General features: G+C 42.4%; 2 protein-coding genes and 1 long non-coding RNA gene across 4 annotated transcripts; 1 reads left to right on the top strand and 2 right to left on the bottom strand.

Moving 5' to 3' along the window:
* Nucleotides 1-41: 41 nt before the first annotated feature.
* si:ch211-241j12.3 (actin-85C) lies at nt 42-14,781 on the bottom strand. 2 transcript variants are annotated; one of them, XM_024419845.1, is made up of 24 exons: nt 14,703-14,781; nt 14,525-14,599; nt 14,128-14,202; nt 13,885-14,005; nt 13,673-13,775; nt 12,709-12,822; nt 12,516-12,632; nt 11,279-11,439; nt 10,832-10,978; nt 10,450-10,552; nt 10,091-10,219; nt 9,797-9,982; nt 9,301-9,557; nt 6,577-7,626; nt 6,357-6,465; nt 5,923-6,021; nt 3,990-5,573; nt 3,766-3,888; nt 3,516-3,644; nt 3,201-3,393; nt 2,877-3,001; nt 2,553-2,743; nt 2,180-2,313; nt 42-2,096 (listed from the first exon to the last, which is right to left on the bottom strand). In XM_024419845.1, the coding sequence occupies exons 2-24, from the start codon at nt 14,544-14,546 to the stop codon at nt 1,864-1,866; spliced, it is 5,505 nt and encodes a 1,834-aa protein (XP_024275613.1). In that variant the 5' UTR covers nt 14,547-14,599; nt 14,703-14,781; the 3' UTR covers nt 42-1,863. The 2 variants fall into 2 exon arrangements, with proteins under 2 accessions (XP_024275613.1, XP_024275614.1); XM_024419846.2 differs by lacking the exons at nt 5,923-6,021; nt 6,357-6,465; nt 6,577-7,626; ... (11 more) ...; nt 14,525-14,599; nt 14,703-14,781 and having other exon boundaries at nt 3,766-3,851; nt 3,990-4,119.
* Nucleotides 14,782-14,906: 125 nt separating this feature from the next.
* Nucleotides 14,907-18,661, bottom strand: LOC121846490. Its single transcript, XR_006083358.1, has 2 exons — nt 16,381-18,661; nt 14,907-15,690 (listed from the first exon to the last, which is right to left on the bottom strand). It is a non-coding gene; the product is annotated as an uncharacterized LOC121846490 (long non-coding RNA).
* An 877-nt stretch (nt 18,662-19,538) lies between these two features.
* Nucleotides 19,539-22,698, top strand: gjb7 (gap junction protein beta 7). The gene is made up of 2 exons (XM_024419844.2): nt 19,539-19,665; nt 20,436-22,698. The coding sequence occupies exon 2, from the start codon at nt 20,454-20,456 to the stop codon at nt 21,243-21,245; it is 792 nt and encodes a 263-aa protein (XP_024275612.1). The 5' UTR covers nt 19,539-19,665; nt 20,436-20,453; the 3' UTR covers nt 21,246-22,698.
* The last annotated feature ends 23 nt before the right edge of the window (nt 22,699-22,721 follow it).

The raw sequence follows: 22,721 nt of genomic DNA, 5'->3' as shown, positions 1-22,721 counted from the left end.
CAGGTCATTTTTATGGAGGATGTAATGGAAACATGCAACAGTCAGATAAATAAAAATATTTATTCTAAAAAAAGACCTAACATACAACTTGGTTTAAGTAAATCATAGCAAGACTCGAGCATGGAATATACCATCAAAAACGAGAGGCTGGGACTTCAATTCTATCTCTGACCACCAACTAACAAATGAGCCGACTGTTCATCCCTCTCCAAATTTCAGCCCTCATAAGGCCTTTCCATTTCCCACAGGGAACGCTTCAGACCTCCATTTAAAAAGACCTGTGATTAAGTTCACATGGCAACCACTTCTTTAGAGTAGAAAAACATGGCAGTTCTAAAAACACATTGAAGAGAAGCAAAAATCGCGCCAAAATAAAAGGGTAGGTATGTAATGAGTGAATCACACTAGATACTAGTAAGTCTACTGTAAATACAATGGGGTTGATCAAAATAAGTTAACTAATAAGGCCAATTGCTTGACCATAGTAACCATAGGAAGTCAAAGAAACCAATAAAATGGTAAGGGCATAGCCAACATGGCTAAAAGGTAGCCTCAATGAAACAAAATTCAACATTCTCAAATTCTGGTATTTGCTGTAAAAATACTTAGAAAAACCATGCATATAAGTCAGATATGACCCATTCATAAAAGTTGAAAGATCACTCAATATTCAAAAGTCAAAAAAGTCAATATATTGTGAACAAACATGTAAAGTCAAATATGAAAATAAATAAATGTGAACAAACAAATCATACCAGTCAAGAATAGAGGTTGTTAGTACATTGAATCAGGGGCCAAATCAAACAAAAATGTATGTTAAGGATCAATGCACAATAATCAGTGATTGTATACAGCTGAACAATGACACTAAATTCAGGACTTGCGCAATATAGGCCTTATACTTGGTACATGAAACATACCCTAATCAACATTAAGCGCAGACTCAAGACAGAAGGAAAACGCAAATGGATAAGTAAAATGAACAGTCAGTCTACCATTCAGGCATGGTGGCATCAACATACTAAACTCTTCACCTGCATTGATTTAGCTACAAGTCTGAGGGAAAACTACAGTATCGCACCAAGTGGACACAGAAAATGTAACGTGGACATTTTAGGTTAAGTTATTCCAAGACAACTTTAGAAAGCCAATTTAAAACAGAAATATTTACAGACAATTTCAAGATTAACTTTAGAAAACTCATCTTAAAATAGGAAAATGAACTGAGACTATACTCAAATTGGGGGCATTACATGCAGTTCTAGTCATTGACCTTGCTAGAGCAGTGGCATTGTAGTACCTCCTCAGAAACTGAAAAGATTGCTCAAAATGGGCCCTTAAATAAAACAGATAGGTTTCCCTACCATCACCAAAATACCTGGTTCAAGTGCCTTTTGTCATATTCCTAAAAATAAAACAAAAAGGTGGAGAAAAGGGTAGAAAAACACCCTAATATTTCAAGAGGCACACCCATCCCAGTTACTCTTTTTTTAGGAGTCATTCAGAGGAGAATCAGTCACCTTTCTTTACATAAGGCCAGATCCTGATCAGGGGATTCATGACAAGCACTATAGCTAGAAAGTAAGTTAATCTTCCTTTGACAGGATTTCTGCCACAGTAAGCATAAAACGGAACATTCAAGTATTGTCTGATCCGACAACAGTAGAAACATTTTATATCACACTCAAAGTACCAAATCGTTGGAAGTGTCAGTGCAGAACATCAGTAATGAAAGACGTAGTACAAACACACCACAACTGAAAACGATAAAAAAAAGGTTTAAAAGCAGACGTAGACACTAGGCACTATACTCTATTGCACATGTGTAAGAACTTGCACCCATACATTTCAGGCGAGTCCAGCTCAGAAGCACTTCCTGAAAACAATCTGGGGGCCATATTCCTCGTATTCCTCTTGGCTGATCCAGGCCGAGGCAAAGGAAGACAAGTTGGCCAGCACTGCACCTCCACACCATACAGAGAAATCTCTGTCCTTAGGGCTTGTCACCCGCACACACTCCCCCAAGTCTGTAGGCACCATGGTTCTAATTTCACTCTGAAGCCGCTCAGGCAGGCCAGCCAACAGGGTATTTCCACCTTCACAGGGGAAATAACTACATTCAGACATTGGCAGATGAGTGGACAAGTATTCAGCAACTAATAAAACAAAAACTATGTACCTGATAGGACAATGTTCCCCAAAAAACTCCGCCGGAGGTCAATGTCTGAACTAAGGATAGACTTGAAAATACTCTCATGCATCCCGTAATGGTCTCGTCCAATCAGCTCTGGCTTAAACAGAATCTCTGGAGCCCTGTGGATGGAAGACGCCACCGATTAACAGAACTTAGCCAACCCTTGGTGGCTATCCAAAAGCTTACTTGGTAGCACCATAACCAAAACTGAACAATAAATGGCACCGTTTGCAAAGGGAAACACTTAGTTCTTATTCTCAATTACCTCAGACAAAGCAGAACACTTATTTATCCAAACTCATTAGGGTGAGTGTTTAGTCTTCAGAGTGAGGATACAGTGGCCATGTTAGATGGTTACCTGAACCGCTCTGTGCTGAGGTGAACGACCTGGCCATCAGGCATGGTGTAATTCATCGCACTGCTGGCCGACCCTCCACAGGTTAGTTCAGTTTCATAGTCCTGGGACACCCGGCAGCATTTCTCCTTCATCTCCCTCACAATCTCCATCTCGGCAGAAGTGCGCATGCAAAACCCCTGCTCCTGCAGAAGCTGGTACACAGGACAGTGGCACACAATACAGGCAAGGGACATTGTTTTCAAGTGATCATCATTTTGAACTATTGTTTTAGACCAAATCCCTGTCCCAAATACATACAGATAATTATGCGTTAATATCAAATACCTTTTTAAGGTGCATTGTAACATCATGGCCAGCCAAGGTGCAGCGCTGCACTGCGTGTGGTAAACAGTATCCCTCAAACACTGGCACACTATGGCTCACTCCATCCCCAGAGTCAAACACTACACCTAGTAGGAGAAACAGATACTCTAATAATTATCTGCCATATTCAAAACGATTCAACCAAATAGTAGATGTTTAGTAACCAGTCTCATATTCTAGCTTTAAACAGGTCTTTGAAAGCATACTGTCCTCTACTCTGGGATACAACTGCCTTAAATATGTTGACCGACTAGACATATTTGTATATAATCGTGCTCGTTTTACCTGTGGTTCTCCCTGCTGCATAAAGTGCCAGCACTGCCTGCATGGCCACATAGGTGAGAGGAACATTGAAGCACTCAAACATGAGTTCCACCATGCGCTGACGGATCGCCAGTGGGTTCATGGCTGCCTCGGTCAGTAGGACAGGGTGATCGTCTGGTGCCACATGCAACTGCTGGAATGTGTGGTGCCAAATCTGAAACCAGTCAATTGAGCAGTGAGGTCAAAACCACCACAGTCTGATACTATGGCTTCATCAGTACTCCCAAACGCACATACAGAATATTAGATAAAATTAAAGGTCAACAATATTTCAACCTTTTCCATTTCATCCCAGTTAAGTATAATTCCGTTCTTCATGGGATACTTCAGTGCCAGGACTCCTCTCATATGTTGAGCCTCATGTCCAATATAGGTCTCCCGTTCCAAGTAGCCATTCATTATTTCCTGATGGCAAATTAGAAAGAAAGTCTGCACATAGGGAAAGCCATGGTGGCCAATACGACCTTAACTTGATGAAAAACACAGCCCAAGAGTATAGATGCCACATACTTGGCTGTTGCCTTACCTCGTATTTTGGCAGCCCAATGATATTTGGGAATATCGTATTCGGGAGGTCCTGATCGGCAAACCCTGCTTTCATCAAACCAGACCCTGTGTCCAGCACAATAGGGGTCTTGAAATTGGTCATCTAAAAAATAAATAAAGCCTAACAATTCAAATTTTACCGAAAGATAAAGTAAAATAATCAGGTCTATGGTGAATAATGTGGACGTCTAACTAAAGCCTTACGTCTCTGGTGGGGATGTGGTGGTTGGGTTGATTGGCAGGTGATCTCCTGGCAGTACCACACCTCTGAAACCCATCAGGGACATCTACTTCTCTCCACTCATCAGCTCCACATGATCCAGATGTTACCTCAGCAGACATACGAGATAGTGCTTCAGAATTAGACCCCAAATGTGTTAACACATCCTCAGATTTCTGGGAGCAGTGGATTTCTATCTGAACACAGTCAGAGTCAACAAGCGTTAATGTTGATCCCATAGAGCAGCCGCCTAGCGTTGACTGTTCATGGAAGTCCAAAGGGTCATTACATAAGGATGCCTGTTGATCAGCGAAGGGTTTGTCATTGTTGTCACTTCTGTGTTTATTCACATCTTGACTCAGAACAGGATTAGGAGAACTGTTTGTAGGTTTGAGGTTTCGCTCTTTAGGCTTCGGGTGAGTATTGAGCGCAACTTGCGGTGTGAGCCTAGGGTTAGGGTCAGAATCACTATCAGGGCAGAGAGTTCTATATATGGGTTTGGTTGGAATTTTGAGTTCTTGACCTTTATCATTCACAGGAACAGATGCCTTTCTTGGTTTAGGCACAGGGGTGTTGGCATTAGCCCCTGGGTCAAATGCTCCATGTTCAGGGCACATTTCACATATAAAGGAAATAGTCTCTGGTGTGCAACTTTGAAAGGCTTCCCCAGATCTTACATCTTTCTCTGTACCCTCACGGCTTTGGATTCCAACCTCTTCAATACATTCATTGGGATCAGAAGTGATTTGTGGTAGAGTTAAAACTTGTGAATTGTGATCAGTAAGATCACAGTAGCTGGGGGTGTCAACTACCATGGCATCACCACAGCCGGATATATTAACGTCACCATGTGGGGAATGACCATTTACACTTTGAACACATGTTTGTGATACAGGGGTTTTGGCATAATCTGGACATGGGGTTGCAGTAATACTGAGGGATTCATTAGGATCCAGGTTTATGGAGTGTTGGGGTAAGGATGGCAAGTGCTTCACTTTGTGGTGTTGGCTCCTATTGTCTGATATAAGATTATCACAGAGTGCACGGTCCTCCAAGTTAAGTTTAGAAGTCCTTTCCATTACTGAGCATTTCACTACTTTCCTAGTTCTGCTCATCCTCTTGAGTTGACATTCTTTTGTCATCTCTTTGTCTAGGCTATTTTCCATCCCCTCCACTTCTCTTTTCTCCCTCGCTAGTTCTAATAGAAACTCCTGCCTCTCCTTGCTCGTACTTCGGGAAACCACTGATTGAGTGGGCTTTTCATCAAGGCACTGCTTCTCAGCCTGTCGAAGCTGGTGGATCTTGAGGTTCTCCTCCATGATGAGCTCATCCAGAACATGCAGTCCTCTCAGCTCCTTCAGCAACTCTCCCCTGCTGCTTTGAGGGCACATCAGACCAGTCAACCCAGTCTCCGTCAGCCGTCCATTGTGGCCCATGCTGTGTTCTGAGGCCACAGTTCCACTAGTTGCCTCTGGTGACCTGCAATCACTCTGGTTGTCAGTGTCTGCAGAGGCAAGACTGTCATCAAGGCCCAGGACACCATGTGCCTTAAGGTCACTGGAGGACATCTAGAAAACAAAAACGTTATTATTAATAACAGACACATACAAGTGGAGATTCCCATCAGCTGATTATCTAGTATGATTTAAAGTCCGCCAAACAAAATAAACTTAGCTTTTATTAAATTAAATCTATTTTCAATCTTGTAAAAACAATACTTCCTTACAAATCTCCGGGGGGGGTATAATTTGTTGACAAGTGCATTTAGTTATTGTGAAAAAATAAAAAATCATTTATAGAATCCAATTTGTAATGTATGGACAGTGGTCTGTTGTTCATAGTTCACCAGCTTAAATGGTTCCATGATCCACATCTGACCTAGAGGTACACATTTATATCATGACCTACCACACTTACCTGCGCCTCACTGCCCCATGATTCCCACGGTTTGCTTGTGCTCTCAGTCTTCAGAAGGACAGCCAATATCTGCTCCTGTACCATCACATTCTCTTCCTCCTGTAAAAAAAACTAAGTTAGAGAAGTGTTGACAAATGCAAGCTATTGGCCTACGCCATGGTTTAGGGAGGGCTGCAAAATTCCAGGAACTCAAATTCCCTGGATTTCAAGAAATCCTGGTTGAGAATTGTGATTTCCTGCTTATTCCCTCCTGATTCTGGGAATCCTCCATCTGGGATTTCTGGAACACCAGGGAATTTATTGAACGTTCCTGGAATTTCACAACCCTAGGTTAAAGTCACTATTAACAATCTCAGTAATGTGCAAATCTGAGGAGCCAAACCATTTATTGCATCGGCATGAAGACAATCCATTTAACATTTGTACCAACATGCCTCTAGTATTCCAGCTGCCCGGTCCAAGATCTCCTCTACCTTCCTGAGACCCTCCTGCTCCTTCAGGTCCCAGTCATTTAACGAGACTTCAGTCATGGAGCTGGTTATCCTGCAAACATCAAACAGCAACAAGATGAGTGCTTTGGCTTTCATAGTTTACTAGGCACAATGGGCACCTATGAGGACCATGTCAGGAGACATTATGCTCTTGTCTCATTACCTTTCACAGCTGTCCTGTTCGGGGTTGTGAAAGTCATACGTATCCCAGAGTAGAGTGGGGCTGCTCTCTGCAGTGAAGTTGGGCCCATCTCTTGCATCTGTGATGGTGCTTGAAAGGGGATCCCGAATGGCACTCAGTTCCGAGTCATCAAAGCTGTCCTGTGCCTGTAGGACACTGTCGCTGGGCTGTGCCCCTCTGCTCTGAAGATTGGTTTGTACCTCCGTCTGTGTGGGCTGGTCTCTGGACCAGTTGGATAATTGGTCACTGTGGTGGTAGCACTCTGAAGGGTTTGGGTTCTTAACGTCCCGCAACTGTGGTGACTGTGATGGGTTCTGAGTGATGGTGACCGTGTAGGAGTCATCAAGATCTTCCACAGGCAGACTGAGCCATGGATTATGGGGCAGGGTAGCCGAACGCTTCAGCTTGATCTCGAAATGCATCGAGTCCACAGTCATCTTTGGGATGATCTGAATGCTGGCCCTTGAGGTGCTGCCCATGGAGCCAAAGTCAAAATCCTCCCTGCGCTCCTCAACATCAGACACGCTGGAGATGTTCTCCTCATGGATCTTGGGCTGCCTGGTGATGGGCCTGATGGAGTCCCTGGTGCCTGGCACCCTGGACGGCCCCTCCCATCCCTCTCGCCCAGCTCCTGTCTCCATGTGGCCACTTCCTGCTCCATCAAAGCCAGAGTCAAAGGAGCTGAGGGAGGGAGGCTTCCCCACAGCAGACACAGCCACAGAGACGGCACTGGAGGGAGACGTACCCAGAGGGGCCTGATGGTGCTTGAGGTTGGAGAGAGAGCCGTGGCTGTGCATGTTGTACTTAGTGTGGCAGTCAGACCTGGAACCAGAGGTTCTATTGTGACTAAACGTCACATCTGGAATGTTGAGACTGGCCTCAGGTACTCTGCCTACAGCCAGGTTAGTGTGTGGCTTAGGTCCTTCCCTGTGGCTGGCTCTCAGAAACTCATACTGCCACTGCAGCGCTGACTGGAGGTCGTTGATAGGTACTACACCTGGACAGGTCAGAAGTTTACACAGATTCATGCATCTGAAAGAAAGAAAGAGCCAGGGTCAAAGCAAAAACAGTGATAAGTCACCAGATCAAATACACTGCTCAAAAAATAAAGGGAACACTTAAAACACAATGTAACTCCAAGTCAATCACACTTCTGTGAAATCAAACTGTCCCCTTAGGAAGCAACACTGATTGACAATAAATTTCACATGCTGTTGTGCAAATGGAATAGACAACAGGTGGAAATTATAGGCAATTAGCAAGACACCCCCAATAAAGGAGTGGTTCTGCAGGTGGGGACCACAGACCACTTCTCAGTTCCTATGCTTCCTGGCTGATGTTTTGGTCACTTTTGAATGCTGGCGGTGCTTTCACTCTAGTGGTAGCATGAGACTGAGTCTACAACCCACACAAGTGGCTCAGGTAGTGCAGCTCATCCAGGATGGCACATCAATGTGAGCTGTGGCAAGAAGGTTTGCTGTGTCTGTCAGCGTAGTGTCCAGAGCATGGAGGCGCTACCAGGACAAAGGCCAGTACATCAGGAGATGTGGAGGAGGCCGTAGGAGGGCAACAACCCAGCAGCAGGACCGCTACCTCCGCCTTTGTGCAAGGAGGAGCACTGCCAGAGCCCTGCAAAATGACCTCCAGCAGGCCACAAATGTGCATGTGTCTGCTCAAACGGTCAGAAACAGACTCCATGAGGGTGGTATGAGGGCCCGACGTCCACAGGTGGGGGTTGTGCTTACAGCCCAACACCGTGCAGGACGTTTTTCTTTTGCCAGAGAACACCAAGATAAGCAAATTCGCCACTGGCGCCCTGTGCTCTTCACAGATGAAAGCAGGTTCACACTGAGCACGTGACAGACGTGACCGTCTGGAGACGCCGTGGAGAACGTTCTGCTGCCAGCAACATCCTCCAGCATGACCGGTTTGGCGGTGGGTCATGGTGTGGGGTGGCATTTCTTTGGGGGGCCGCACAGCCCTCCATGTGCTCGCCAGAGGTAGTCTGACTGCCATTAGGTACCGAGATGAGATCCTCAGACCCCTTGTGAGACCATATTCTGGTGCGGTTGGCCCTGGGTTGCTCCTAATGCAAGACAATGCTAGACCTCATGTGGCTGGAGTGTGTCAGCAGTTCCTGCAAGAGGAAGGCATTGATGCTATGGACTGGCCCGCCCGTTCCCCAGACCTGAATCCAATTGAGCACATCTGGGACATCATGTCTCGCTCCATCCACCACAGACTGTCCAGGAGTTGGCGGATGCTTTGGTCCAGGTCTTGGAGATTCCTCAGGAGACCATCCGCCACATCAGAAGCATGCCCAAGCGTAGTAGGGAGGTCATACGGGCACATGGAGGCCACACACACACACACTACTGAGCCTCATTTTGACTTGTTTTAAGGACATTACAAAGTTGGATCAGCCTGTAGTGTGGTTTTCCACTTTAATTTTGAGTGTGACTCCAATTCCAGACCTCCATGGATTGATAAATTTGATTTCCATTGATAAGTGATTTTGTTGTCAGCACATTCAACTATGTAAAGAAAAAAGTATATTTATTTCATTCAGATCTAGGATGTTTTATTTTAGTGTTCCCTTTATTTTTTTGAGTAGTGTACCTACGGAAGTCTGTAGTTAATACCCTCCTAAAGCACTTCAAATCGCACTGTGGTATAAAACAGTATTATGCAACAGTAGTTTCTCACCTTTGTGATAGCCGTTTGCCAGTCTGCTGTAGGTGGGCGTCAGGGATGACGTTGGCCAGGTGAGCAAGCTGGACCAGCTCCTCCATGTCCGGGGAGGGGTTGTTTCGCAGGAAGTCACCGACTGCCTGCCTCCACACAGGGACAGGGCCATGCATCTCCAGCGGGTGGCGCCGCCTGGGGAGGGGGTCATAGTTCACACCCCACAGAAGGTCTTGGAGAAAGTTCTCACACAGGACTATGTTGTACCAACTATTGGCCTGTTGAGATGAATGAAATTGAGTTCATGACATCAGATTAAATTGACAATGTCTAACCACAACAAACCACATGCACAGGAGCTAAACATGTAAAATGTAAAATGTTGTAAACATGTAAAATGTTATTTCAATCATTTCTAATTGTAGTCTATTTCAATTACATCACCACTTCAGTATAATATAAAAAGTTGGCATGCACAATCAGGTATCATAAGACATTAGTGCAAGTGGACAACTACCTTTCTGTAGTAGTGGTAGAAGTCAGAGACTGCTCGGAGGGTCTGATGAGGGAGCTCTACAGCAGCGTGGAAGTTCTCCTTCAGTCTGTCCAGATCCTGCACCCACTCTTCCCTGGTCTGGACATCACCAGGAGGCAGAACCTCAGCTAATGTGTGGATCACATCTTCAGAACAGCGAACCAGGGCCTGACAAGGAGGACAAATCACAGCTGTGTCATTAAGGATCCATACAGCAGCTCGAATACGGCAATGCACCAATCTTAGGAGGAAAATATCAGAGTAGCCTAGATTTACCATGGCAGGGGTATAGATCGATGCCTCGAATTCTGACATTAACATCTCAGCCCTTCTGGCATCTTTAGAGATCTCTATTCTGTAAGGCTGGAGCTTCTCTTTCTGAAGGCTTTTAATCTGTTCTGTTAACTGCAAGTGGAGGTAAATAAAGCAAAATAATTAAATAAGCCTCTGAAAATGGAAAAAGTCAAGACAACTGGGTTATGTTCATTAGGCACAAAAATGAAGAACTGACAAACAGGAAAGGACTGGACTAAAGACCAATTTTTGTTTTCATTTGCAAAGCATTTTAAAATGCTTTTTTTTGTGCCCTAATTAACAACATTTTAGAGTAATTATTGTTATGCATTATAACAAACCTGCTGTGCCTCATTACGCAGCTGGAAGACCTGTAGCTGGAGGTGGGCCTTGGAAAAGGCCTGTTGCCACAGCAACTCAATTTTTTCCACAGCCACAGTTATCCTGTCAACAAAGACAACAATAAGATACCTTCAACCTGGGGAAAGACTCAATGTAGCAGAATACTATGAACCTTGAAATAGAACAGTTCTGTGTACATTACTTGCATAATATCTATCCGTTGACAGATTTGTCTAGATAGAAAGTAATTCAGTGTCAAATATGCAAATCTATACTTCAAAAACAAATAAAATGCACACCTTACTCCTAAGGAAAACGCTCAATGCCAGCCTGCCTACATTTACTTCATCTGCAGTGTCCATGCCTACCACACTAAAGTACCTGCTGTAGTTCTGCAGCATGTCGAAGGCTGTGTTGGTGAAGAGGGCTGTCCCTACCATGGCCTGATAGCACGAGTTCTTCTCAGGGTAGCGCATCTTCTCCACCACACACTCACAGTGCCTTAGCAGCTCATCCAACCCCAGCTCCCTACACACCAAAGGATAGTAAAATTCAACATGTCCTCTGTACATAATATGTACATATGCAGTCACTCAGCCTTTGCAGGGGCACAAGAGTCCATAGATTCAAGGAAATAGTCAAGGAAATCCTTCAAAAGGCGTTGCAACTTTAGGCAGGTAACTTAAGCTATTAAATGCACTTAGAAAGTGTGCATATGTACAGCAGCTTTATGTGTAGAGCAACTCTGCGTACACATGTACTACCCAAAGTAGGCATTTGCTATGTCCAACTGAATGAGAGCCCAACGGTGAAAACGGAGTCTCTTACCGCCGAAGCATATGGAACTTGGCCTCGTTGGTGTAACAGAAGGCCTTCAGCTCAGTGAAGGCAGAGGGGACAGGCTGTCTGGAGAGGGTCTGCAGAGTGGAGATGGAGGACGGGAGCCTCTGGACCACCGAGAGAAACTCCTGAACAAAGCCATCTATCTCCTACATAAACATTCCAAGAAGCTAGTTAGAAGGATAATGAGGGTGAGATGAAGTAGAAAGAAAAATACAATTAAGTAAATCATTATACATCAAAAGCATTATTCACATGCTTGTCAAAGTTGTACAACCACCAACCAATAGGCAAAGAACCAAAATCTACAACAAAGTTTGCTCACCTACTCAATCTAAAAAGAATGTCCATTTAGTTACTGTAACAGCACAACATTGTAACAGAAAACATTATAGCATCTCAAAACAGACTGCCCTCAGCAGTACTAATGAATAGTCATCATGGGTGAATACCCAGTCAAACATGAGTGAATATGATCAAATGGTTAGAGGAGACCGCCTTTCACTTGGTAATGAGGTCCACTGATTGCACTCTGCAATTGCGCAAGCTTCACCAAGGTAACAATGGGTCAGGGGCCACATCACTGAAACTCATGAATGGATTCGCAAATGAAAAATCTCTACCCACAGATGACAGTTGAGTCACTAACTGCACACTCATCTCTCCAGATAGATTCATTAACTGAATCTACCACAGATGTTAACTAGTGGAAGAAATAAGAAAATAGCTTGGATTGAAAGCAGAGTTCTCCCGCTCACTTATTCATTTCATCCTTAAGACAGGCAACAAATCAAAAGCAGAGGATAGGAGGCAGTGAGGTCGTCCTTTGACCCCTGACGGGGAAAGGAGGACAATGCTGCCGTGTATTAAACCTATTAGTGGAGTTGACTGATCCTAAGATCATCTACTGCCAAAGCTCGCAGTGGCAAACAAGACTGTTCTTTTAAGAAGATCACATTACACACACAACATCTTGTTTGCCACAGCGAGCTTTGGCAGTAGATCTTAGATTTATCATGAGAAAAGTTGTGATTATTTTACAGAGCGAGTTGTGACGCAGTCAATGGAATTCTTTGAAAGAAAACTCAGGAGAATTCTGGTGAGATGACATGCCAATGAATGGACACAAGCATTTACAGCTGGCATAGCTTTCCACTTGACCAATAAGCAAAATAACACAGGATGAAATGACAACAGTCCGTGTATTTGATTGTAAGAAACAAACCTTGACAAAGGTAACCCAACTCCGATGACAGTAAACCAGGTAGCCGCCTAAAGATGCAGTCAACTGGCTTCTATCAATGTAGTTGGAAAGGTCAAAGACCGCTTTCAGCAGAACTCTCTGTTGGTATTAAAAGGACATTTAGACACAGCCCACACACACAATATGAAAGGTGAAGACAGTGAACCCATCTTACCTTAAAGAGAGCAACATAAGACTTTGATGGTACCAGCAGTTTCAACAATAGTTTCAGAACATCTTTCTTTTTCGGTTGAATTATGTATACAGTGTGCACTGTCCTCCTATGAAGCTAGATGGGGCGAGAAATTAATGTTACACTTTCATCATTACTACTTCATGACAAGTCAAAATCACACACCTAGTAGTACAACTTGGGTGGGGAACACAAATGTCTTCCCCAAATTTGGAATTTTAGTGAGCACCACGGTTCTGTCAGTGGCCATGACAAATGAGGACAAACTGACATGAAGACTCACTGCACCATTATCAAAAATGACTAAATCAAATGTACACATTAGTATGGTTGTGGACATAGTCTACCATTTGATTGTCAAAATGATATGTAACCAGACAGAGCCACAGACCACTGAATAGTATGGCAGATTTCCAAACACCTTAACCAATTTAGCGCAGATAATGCAATTCCTCATACAATTCCACTAGAGCTTAATAAATAACTGAAGGCATATGATCCAGCATGTGATCTCCCTACCCGCCACCGCTTCAGTATTTTAGCCCATAACCATCATCCAAGCAGGAAGTGACGCACTTTGCATTATGCCCTAAAGAGCAACATCACACAAGAACACTTAATGAGCTAGGAGTACCAGAAAGGCCAATCCGAGGTGGAGCTATGAAGTGCTTTACAACATCATTGTGGTTGAACTGGGCACAGCAATACAAAACTGAGACTCACTGTCAACACTTCCAAGACATAATCAACTTATTATTTTTAATTGTGCAAAAGTGGATTGAGGTGTACTAAATAACACTACTTTAAGAACCAACTATGACCATTACTGTAAAGCAATGCCTACAAGCCATCTAAAACATTAAATCTTTGTCTGTACAAAATATGAAATGTTGCCTCAAATTATACAAAATATGGATGTTTTTATGCAAAATGATAGAATAGATACCTCAAGGAGAAGAAGTGTTTCAGCGATGAACCTTGTTGTATTAAGAGTGGCTTGTCTCAAATCAGCCACAACTGAAACCAAGCTCTCCTTCTCCTGTTTCTTACTAAAAAACAAAGTGGCATCAGTGAGGCTCAACATGACTTCCAGTTGAACAATCTTAAATAGACATACGTAAAAATTAAAAAAACACACATTACATTGTAGGTACACACTTGTACAAACAGAGAAAGTAGTGTATGAAGTCAACCACTTCAGATTTGCTTAGATCTGACAGACTGCCATGAGAATCCACAGGGAACAGAACTAGAGGACATCCATGCTGATCAAAGGCACCTGTTGACAGAAATACAATCATTTCATGCACACATTGTTACAGTTCATGAATTGTTATTGTTTTGTTACATTTTGCAAATTGTAACATACAAATAATGAATCGAGTGTTTATTATAGCCTACCAGGGAAAACTACTGCTCCCGAGTTCAACACATGATCTGGAGGCAGCGGAAGGGAGGGGGAGGCCCCTTGGAATTCTGAAAGTATTTGTGCGAAACGAATATTTACATTAGAAACATGCCTGGGTACAATTTCATCTTTTTTTCACTAACCTTAGAAACCAGAGCGTCCGGCGCCTTCCAATCCCCCTCCCCACCCAACCCAACTGCAGCCAATAAGTAGCAAAACTACCCTCACTACAATACATCAGAACAGAGCTTATTTGCAAGCACATTTTACACACTTCATTTACCACAAACACAAACCGCTACCATAACGTGATATTAGATTGCAACATCATAATAACGTAAATATGTAACAAATTCTCACGCTGCAGCGTGCACTTGACTCGATTGTTACCTGTTGCTTGGCGGTGGCTCATTGTGGGGTTCTCACAGTCCTTTCCAAATGTTGAAGCTTTCGTTGTTATTTTTCCTGCCGGAATGCAAAAAAAATATTTAGAATCGATCCTCACATATTTCCTAACTAAACAATCTAAAAGACAGCATTATATTTGAGTGTCGGTTGGACAAGAGACCTGGGATCTAGTCCACTTGTTTCCGCCATATTGAGTTCACTCCGAACAGGGTATCATGCGGTTGAGCAATTCCATTGAGTGGAAGCTGCGTGCCCTCATTTATAACTTCAAATATCGGAGGGCGGGGAAAGATAACGAGAACGTGACTTGCATGGAGACGCCTAGTTGTTAACATTCTGTGAATTGATGGCAATCAATGCAATGCTGTATTTATATTTTATTATTTTGAGATTCATGATCATGCAATGCTAATAAAATAAACCATTGAACAATAAATGGCACGCACAGATTATTTCAAAGAGATGAACACAGTTCAACCTAATGAGAACGTAAATCATTCCTGGCATTACAGATTATGAAATTCACTTTTACCTACCAAAGTTTTGTTGTTGAAATCAACATGTGACCTGCCTATATGACAGGTACTTGTGATGCCTGGCATAATCACAGGATCAGATATCAAACAGACAAAAGTACTGCAATTATTACACAAACAAATATCATGTGGATAATCAGATTTATTACAGTTGACCAATTGTGATGAGCCAAAGAGAGCATGCTTTTCTGGGCTTCTATTCATTCACTTGTCATTCAACCTGTACATTTCTTTGATGGTAGGATAAAGTCAGCTTGATCAGGCTTCAATTCTTTAAACTGCTGATTGATGAAATGTTGAAATGCTGCCCTTGTTTCTTCCAGGTCATCCATATATACTTGCTTATCGGCTACAGCTGTACGGAGGTCCCTGATGGTCTTGTCCAGCAGAGTCTCCAGTGCTTGAGTTGACTCCTTCAATGTAGTTAGTTCTGCCCTGTACCGCCCCTCCGCCTTGTCTATGTTGCGTTGGGCAATATCCATCTCCTCCCTTCGGGTTCTCTCGATGTTGCCAGTGATGCTGGATATCATCACTGCCCTCACTTCCACCAGTACCTCATCTTTTTTCTTGCTGGCCACAGTCTTCGCATTCTCCGGTTGCAGCATGAAGTCCCTGTTGTAAACATATCACATAATGAGTTTGTGAACCACATTAGGAAAATCATTAGCCGGTCACAGATCCATTTGAGATTTTGCCTACTCCTCCGTTGTCATCATTGTCAAGCCAAGCATGTTTGCCACAACAATTCCAAGATGGCAAAAACAGACAGGCAACCAAGCTAGAAAACAATGACTATAAAAAGCACACAAATCTCACTGATTACACCAATTTACACCCATGAGCTGCTTTTGAAATACTGTAGCTATCACTCTGATCACATATGTCTACCAACATCTCCAAGATAGTGGCAGCGTGTGCAGTAGTTTGTTCCTCTTCTCTTCGGGTTCTCACAACACTCTTAGCATGCCGCTGGGCTATCTTCTCTATGGCCCTTCGGATCTCCTGAGAGGCCCTCTCTTCATTTCGTTTGCGCAGTTTCTCAATGTCGGACCTGACCTTGCGCTTTGTTTTGATATCATACTCAACCAAGGTATCCTGAGGATGTCACGAGGCAATTCAATTGATTACATAGGCTTACACATAGCCAACCCTACACTCTATTAAAAGCTCTGAGCATCATGGCAATTGTGGGTCTACAGCTTTTTATAAAACAATTGATATAGTAGGCTACTCTATCAATTTGTACATGTCTATAGACATGTACAAATGACAATTGTTTTCCTTTGATAAGTGTCCTCATACCTGCAAGTAAGAGTTTGCATTTTCCACTTTCCTCCTCAAGAGCTCTCTCTCCTTTCTGGCCCACTGAAGTGTCTGTAACACTATTTTCTCAATTTCCATGTCAGCCTGAAAGCAAGACATATCATTAACAAAACTTCTTGCAATGTATTGCAGTCCAGACCTAACGCAATGTTCAACAACAAAAAGCAGCACATTTTTGTACCTTGCCCCACGCCTTCTCAGTAGCAGCTCTAATACACTCCTCTTTCTCTTTTTGAAACTCTGTCATGTAATACTGGTGTATGTTTTCTCCTATATCTGCAATTCAATGTGACACAGTCACTTAAACATCTGTTACAGGCTGCTACCATTGATACATGGAGTGGATGTAGTAAAGGAGGAGTGGGCATACCAATGATGTTTGAGTGAGTACTCAACTGCTTCAGCTCTTTCATTGGGTCTCCATACAAAGCTGTGAGAGCACAGCTTGTGGGCTCTCGCTTTCTTGCAGTGCATCTATGACCTCCTTTAGATAGAGTGGCAGGATGCTGTGAAGCTTTGAGGGTTCCCACGTTGGGTTTCCATTGCTCTTTGAGTGTGTCCATTTTAGCTTTTACAGTGGACCTCACAAAGCACGTAATTATTGTAGCTTTGACTCAACCCATGGGGTGGAATATCTTGCTTGAATCAAATCTAGTTACAGAGATTTGTTGGAAGTACTAAAAAGGTTTCCTTGCTGAAGAAAACAACTAAGAATTTATGACTCCAAATGCATGTGCCAGGAAAAATAATAATCAATTGTGATGCTATTTGGAACGCACGTGGCTCATTGAGAGACATTCCAATTACTGGGGATGTTTTCGCCCTGGTCAGCTCCTAAGCCCAATAATGGTGCCTAAAGTAACTCCATCTAACATAAATCGATTCTCAATTGCGGTACTCTACTTTCATATCAAAATAATTCCACAAATGCAAAATACACACTTGCGGCATACTGTTTTAACCTGTTATAACAACAGTTGCAGCCGACCGTATTTTTCAGTGACAACACGTTTGTGGCGTCCATCTGCCGTTTACAGTGCTAAGAGACGCATAAATATAATTTAGGTATTCTAGGTTCTTCTAAACAAGGTATTCTACTCTTGTTTTCCGTTTTAAAAAAGCCCTGTAACATGGAAATGTGGTCGTGTGGGAACCCTAAACCTACAAAGGTGTGTAGTCATTTAAACTTTTGTTTATAAATGTTTTTTTATGCTGCTAATATGAAATATACATTCCTTGTTTCCATTACCGCACCCCAAGAGATGAGTGTTAACGTTTAAAGCGAAGTGTCTGCGGAGGCTCTTAACAAAACTCCCCCCTTCAGAAGATACTGTAATGAAACAGCAGGGAGCAGGTCTCGAACCCTCGACTTTCTAGCCCGAAGTCCAGTGCGCTATCGACCGTGCCTCAAAAGCATGCTCATGCGGCAGAGTCGATATCCGCGCTCATAAACCCAGGGTCGTTACAATACTATCGTCAGTTTTCAGTAGCGCGTCTATGACTTGGGTATTCAGCTCCTTGCTTGATGCTAATTGCTCAATATGCTTTTATGAGTTTTACATTCTTACCCTTACTCCATGGTAAATTGTTATTTCAATAGTTTCATAAATGAATCCAAGAGCTATTGCCTAATTGTAACAATATTTAATAACCATCGTCATTACATAGATCCAGTGCTTTCAGGCAAAGCCATTTTTACCACAATAATGTTCAGGATATATTGCACATCTGATGTGATCAGTCCCATTTAGACGTTTTCCTCCCCTTCACTGTCAATAACTTCATACAGCTGCGGGTCGTTCTCTTTGGTGGCATGAAGGTATCCCAGGTAGCCCACACACAAGGAAATTGTCACAAGTCCAAATGCCATCACTGGCTTGTTCTGTAAAGGAAACACAATTTGCATCGACAATATAACAGACGATACCGATGAACAAGCAGACTCATTGTCCGTAATATAATTGTGACCAGTGAGTTAGGCCTAACTCAGGGTTGACAGATCGGAAAAGCGTGGTGGTATTTGCTCCTCTAAGGCCAGGCATCCTGAAGTCCCCTTCTTTCGGAGCCTCCTTACCGCTTCCAGATGCCATTGTGCAATTAGTTGAGGAGATGGATAAGGTTTACATTTACTGTATAAAGAAGTGCAACGCGTTTGAGGAAACGCTATTAATGATGGAAAACATTTGGAACGACCAATAGCGCATCCACAACAACGCGTCCACTTGTTTTGGAAGTCATGGCTAACAGTCAACGAACTCCAAGAAAAAACACTTTGTTTGCATGTTATAATAGTAACGTCCTTATAATAGTAGAGCGCCACCTTGTGGATGGAGTAGGCTACACTATGGTTTCTGTATTTATTTATTTTTGAAACCTTTATTTAATTAACAAGGCAAGTCAGTAGCATTTCAGTCACTGTTAGTCAGACCCTTGGTCTGGCATTTTGCTTCCAGTATACAAGACACCCATCATAAACGATTTTATATGAACGTGGTTTCCCTGAATTCAGAAAAAAAAGTGGAATAGCTTGCTAGCCTTGAACATGGGGAAAGGTGAGCCTATCCATTACTACCACTCAAGTCATAGGACACCTGAAATACCTATAAAAAATGCATGGCACAAGTTGTAATTCATGACCAATATAGCTACAAAGAAGTCAACATTTGCAAGGGACATTCAAATAATCATTGAACTTAGATACAATTCTACATCTTTTTATTCTTTCAGCAACGCAACATGAACTCATGGACTTATATATCCTACAACGGGTGACAGGTTCAGTGTTTAATGTGACCATGGTGACGCTGTCTGTCCCAGAACAAACTGTAGGGTTGACAACAGATGAATCAATGCACATAGCGACTCATGAATGGTAGCTACAGGCTTTAAAGCATATTGAAAATAGACATACTATAGTGTGAAATACAAGATGCTTTCACTTTCTTTGTTTTCTTTTTTTAAACCTTTCAGAAACAGTCTTTCATCTTAAACCTACCCAACAATCTAATAAAAACAATTATAGGACATAGGCTAATATAAAAATACACATAGCCTACAGGGTATATTTAACTATACTTGTGGTATTTGTATAGTGCTGCTCGCCTGCAATAGACTATCCAAACAAGCCCTCTGGGTACAAAATAGGTGTGGCCTCTCAGACAGGTGTGTTCGACGTGCAAATCGACTGCAGTAGCCAGCATCGGAAAATTAGTCCCCAAACACATAACACAAGCAGAAAAAACTGGAATAGCCTGTTTATAATCGGTGAGTTAATTATTGTATTTTCTTTCAATATTGTATTTGTCTGAACATAAGTGTTTTTAAAATAGGTTTAGCCTATTCTATTGGAAAATGCGCACCATCACAGTTTTGATAGCCTAGGCTACTTGAAATAAATTAGTTAATCAATTGCGTTTATTCACTGGAGAGCAATTGTAAAAATAGAAGCTTTCTGTTTTTGTAAAATACGACTTAATTTATACATGATGTGATGCTACTGTACTGCTACTCAGGAAACACAGAACCAGCAGACGTTGTAAAAGCGTAATAAAGAAGATATTCCTTCCTCAGTAATTATAACCTACACAGATTTGTTATCAACATGATATTTGCCCTTTCCATTCATTTGCTATCAAAATAAATGTTAATTTGATAACACTGCACTACATTGTCCTTATTACACTGTCATATTTACAAGTAGCCTACAGTGTAACAAGTATAAACAATAATACCTGTTACTATTTATAGTGGAGAGAATGGTGAATATAGAAATGTAGCCTAGCCTCCTATGGGCAATGTATGATTGGAATATATTTATATTGTCAGATGATGCCCTCTTCATCATAACAGGCAGAATTGAGTATTGGCCTTGTATCTACAGGGTTGTGTCCTTGTGTCACAAATGGCACCCTATTCTCTACAACATAGTGCATTTCTTTTGAACAGCCTGGTCAAAAGTAGTGCACTATGTATGGAATAATATTGGTTCCATTTGGGACAGAGCCCCATATCTACAGTTTCTCCCTTCTCCACAGGCTCATGTAATCAGAGAGATGTCAAACTGGGGGTTTCTGGAGAACGTCCTGAGTGGGGTGAACAAGTACTCCACAGTCATCGGCCGCATCTGGCTCTCCATCGTCTTCATCTTCCGCATCCTGGTGTACGTGGCGGCTGCTGAGCAGGTCTGGAAAGACGAGCACAATGACTTTGTCTGCAACACCCAGCAGCCTGGCTGTGAGAACGTGTGCTTCGACCACTTCTTCCCCATCTCCCAGATCCGCCTGTGGGCCCTCCAGCTCATCATGGTGTCCACTCCATCCCTGTTGGTGGCTCTACACGTGGCCTACCGTGAGAACAGGGAGAGCAGGCATGGCAAGAAGCTGTATGAAGACAAAGGTAGGATTGATGGAGGTCTGCTCTGCACCTATATCCTCAGCCTCGTCTTCAAGACTACCTTCGAGGTAGGCTCCCTCCTGGCCTTCTACTTCCTCTACAGTGGCTTTGACGTTCCCAGACTGCTTCGCTGCAGCCTGGACCCTTGCCCTAACACCGTAGACTGCTACATCTCCAAAGCCACTGAGAAGATGGTCTTCCTCTACATCATGGGCTGTACGTCCATATTGTGTATTGTACTGAATGTCTCGGAGATGGTATACATCCTATCTAAACAGTGCTGGAAGTGTTTTAGCAAGCGGTATATCCCCATTGAAGAGAGAGCTCACTGGCATTGTAATCACACGGTCCCAATCAGCAACAGTTCCTCAACCCTTCATCCCACACCTAACAAAGATACAATGGGCTCACAAGATCCAACAACAAAGGGAAACCAACCCTTTCCCTCTTAAATGGCATTAAATTACCTAATAATTTATTGTGATCAGAATTCAGGACTTCTTTTAACTTAAATGATTTCAGAAACTATGTAGAACTTGAAGTTATTCACCTTGAACTTTTTTGTTGTGCACTTTATAGATTTTCAGATATGAGAACAGAAAAACAGTACAACCCCATCCCCCCATTCATCCGCCCCTCCACACCTCCCTCCCGCCACCCACCCACAAAGCACCTTTAACCTTTTAACAGATACTGTTACTTTTAGCATTATGATCGTATTTAAGGCCTTTATGTCTCAAAACTGTCTGCTAATTGAATCTAGTATAATTTATATAATCACCTTCGGTATTATGATTCATTACCCAGAAATCTAATGAAAATGGTAGGCCATATATGCTTATAGAAAATAAACATGTAGGCTATTTTTAACTTTACTTAGGCTATTTGTATAGTGCTGCTCGTCGGCAATCAACTCTCCAAATAATCCATCGGGATAGGCTACATAATAGGTGGCCTCTGACAGGTGTTTGACATGCAAATCGACTGCAGTAGGATCATTTCATAAAGTTACTGCCTTTTGCATCCCTTTGATGTTTTTAGTAGAAATTGTGCAGACATTTAAAAGCCTGTTATATCAAATGAAGTGCTCTTTAATATAGACAATATGGAAATTACAATCAATTGGATTTTTAATATGAAAAACACTTTTGACATGTCCCTCTGTGCACCCTCTGCAACTCCTAGGAACATTTTAACCCACATTTCTCAAATATTTCACCATTATTGTAAAGCCCTAGTCATTGCATTACTTTGACAGTCATTTCAGACTTTGGTATTATGATTAACAAAGAATTTAAAACAATTCAAGCTTTACATCTCTACGTTCAGTGCTGGACTGCATTCATATATAGACCATGCCTTTTTCCCTACTGACATCACAGCATTCATTTTGTGTTCATGTCATGGTCCCCAGTGGAGCCCATTTATGTAAATATGACCGTCAGTGTAATTCTAATCTATAAATTGGCAGATTCATTCCATTGCTTTCATTTTACATGGGAGAGAGAGTGTGTGTGCTAGCCTTAAGATGTTTATCACATCAATATAAAATGTTGAATTTCAGGTCATGCAGAACTCTGATCTTTCTAGATTAATGAAGAGAAATCCATACAACTTGATTTCAACAATTGAGAGTTTAGTGATCTTGTTGTATCACAAATCTGTTAAAAGGCATTACTTTTTTACAACAAGCACTTAACTGACCCCTTTCTGATTGTAGGAGCTCCAGCATTCTTCCGTGTGTAATGTATCTCTTGTACTTAAAAAAAAAAAAAAGTTAGACAATTCTACCAATTTCTCTCAATCATTTTCCTCTGGGGGGAATATAAATTGGGGCAGCAGGTAGCCTAGTGGTTAGAGCATTGGGCCAGTAACCGAAAGGTTGCAGAGCTGACATCTGTTATTCTGCCCCTAAACAAGGCAGTTAA

Source organism: Oncorhynchus tshawytscha, linkage group LG05 (assembly GCF_018296145.1).
Source record: "Oncorhynchus tshawytscha isolate Ot180627B linkage group LG05, Otsh_v2.0, whole genome shotgun sequence".
NCBI classification, from domain to species: Eukaryota; Metazoa; Chordata; class Actinopteri; order Salmoniformes; family Salmonidae; genus Oncorhynchus; species Oncorhynchus tshawytscha.
This window is presented reverse-complemented; position numbering and strand designations above follow the sequence as displayed.

Bases quoted from the DNA above. Each gene is read 5' to 3' on its own strand.
- gjb7 (XM_024419844.2), top strand. From the start codon at position 20,454: ATGTCAAACTGGGGGTTTCTGGAGAACGTCCTGAGTGGGGTGAACAAG.
- si:ch211-241j12.3 (XM_024419845.1), bottom strand. From the start codon at position 14,546: ATGAGCCACCGCCAAGCAACAG. The intron at 3,889-3,989 runs GTAAGGCTTTAG...TTTATTTTTTAG, and splicing joins ACCACATCCCCACCAGAGAC to ATGACCAATTTCAAGACCCC. The intron at 3,645-3,765 runs GTAAGGCAACAG...ATTTGCCATCAG, and splicing joins TTGGGCTGCCAAAATACGAG to GAAATAATGAATGGCTACTT.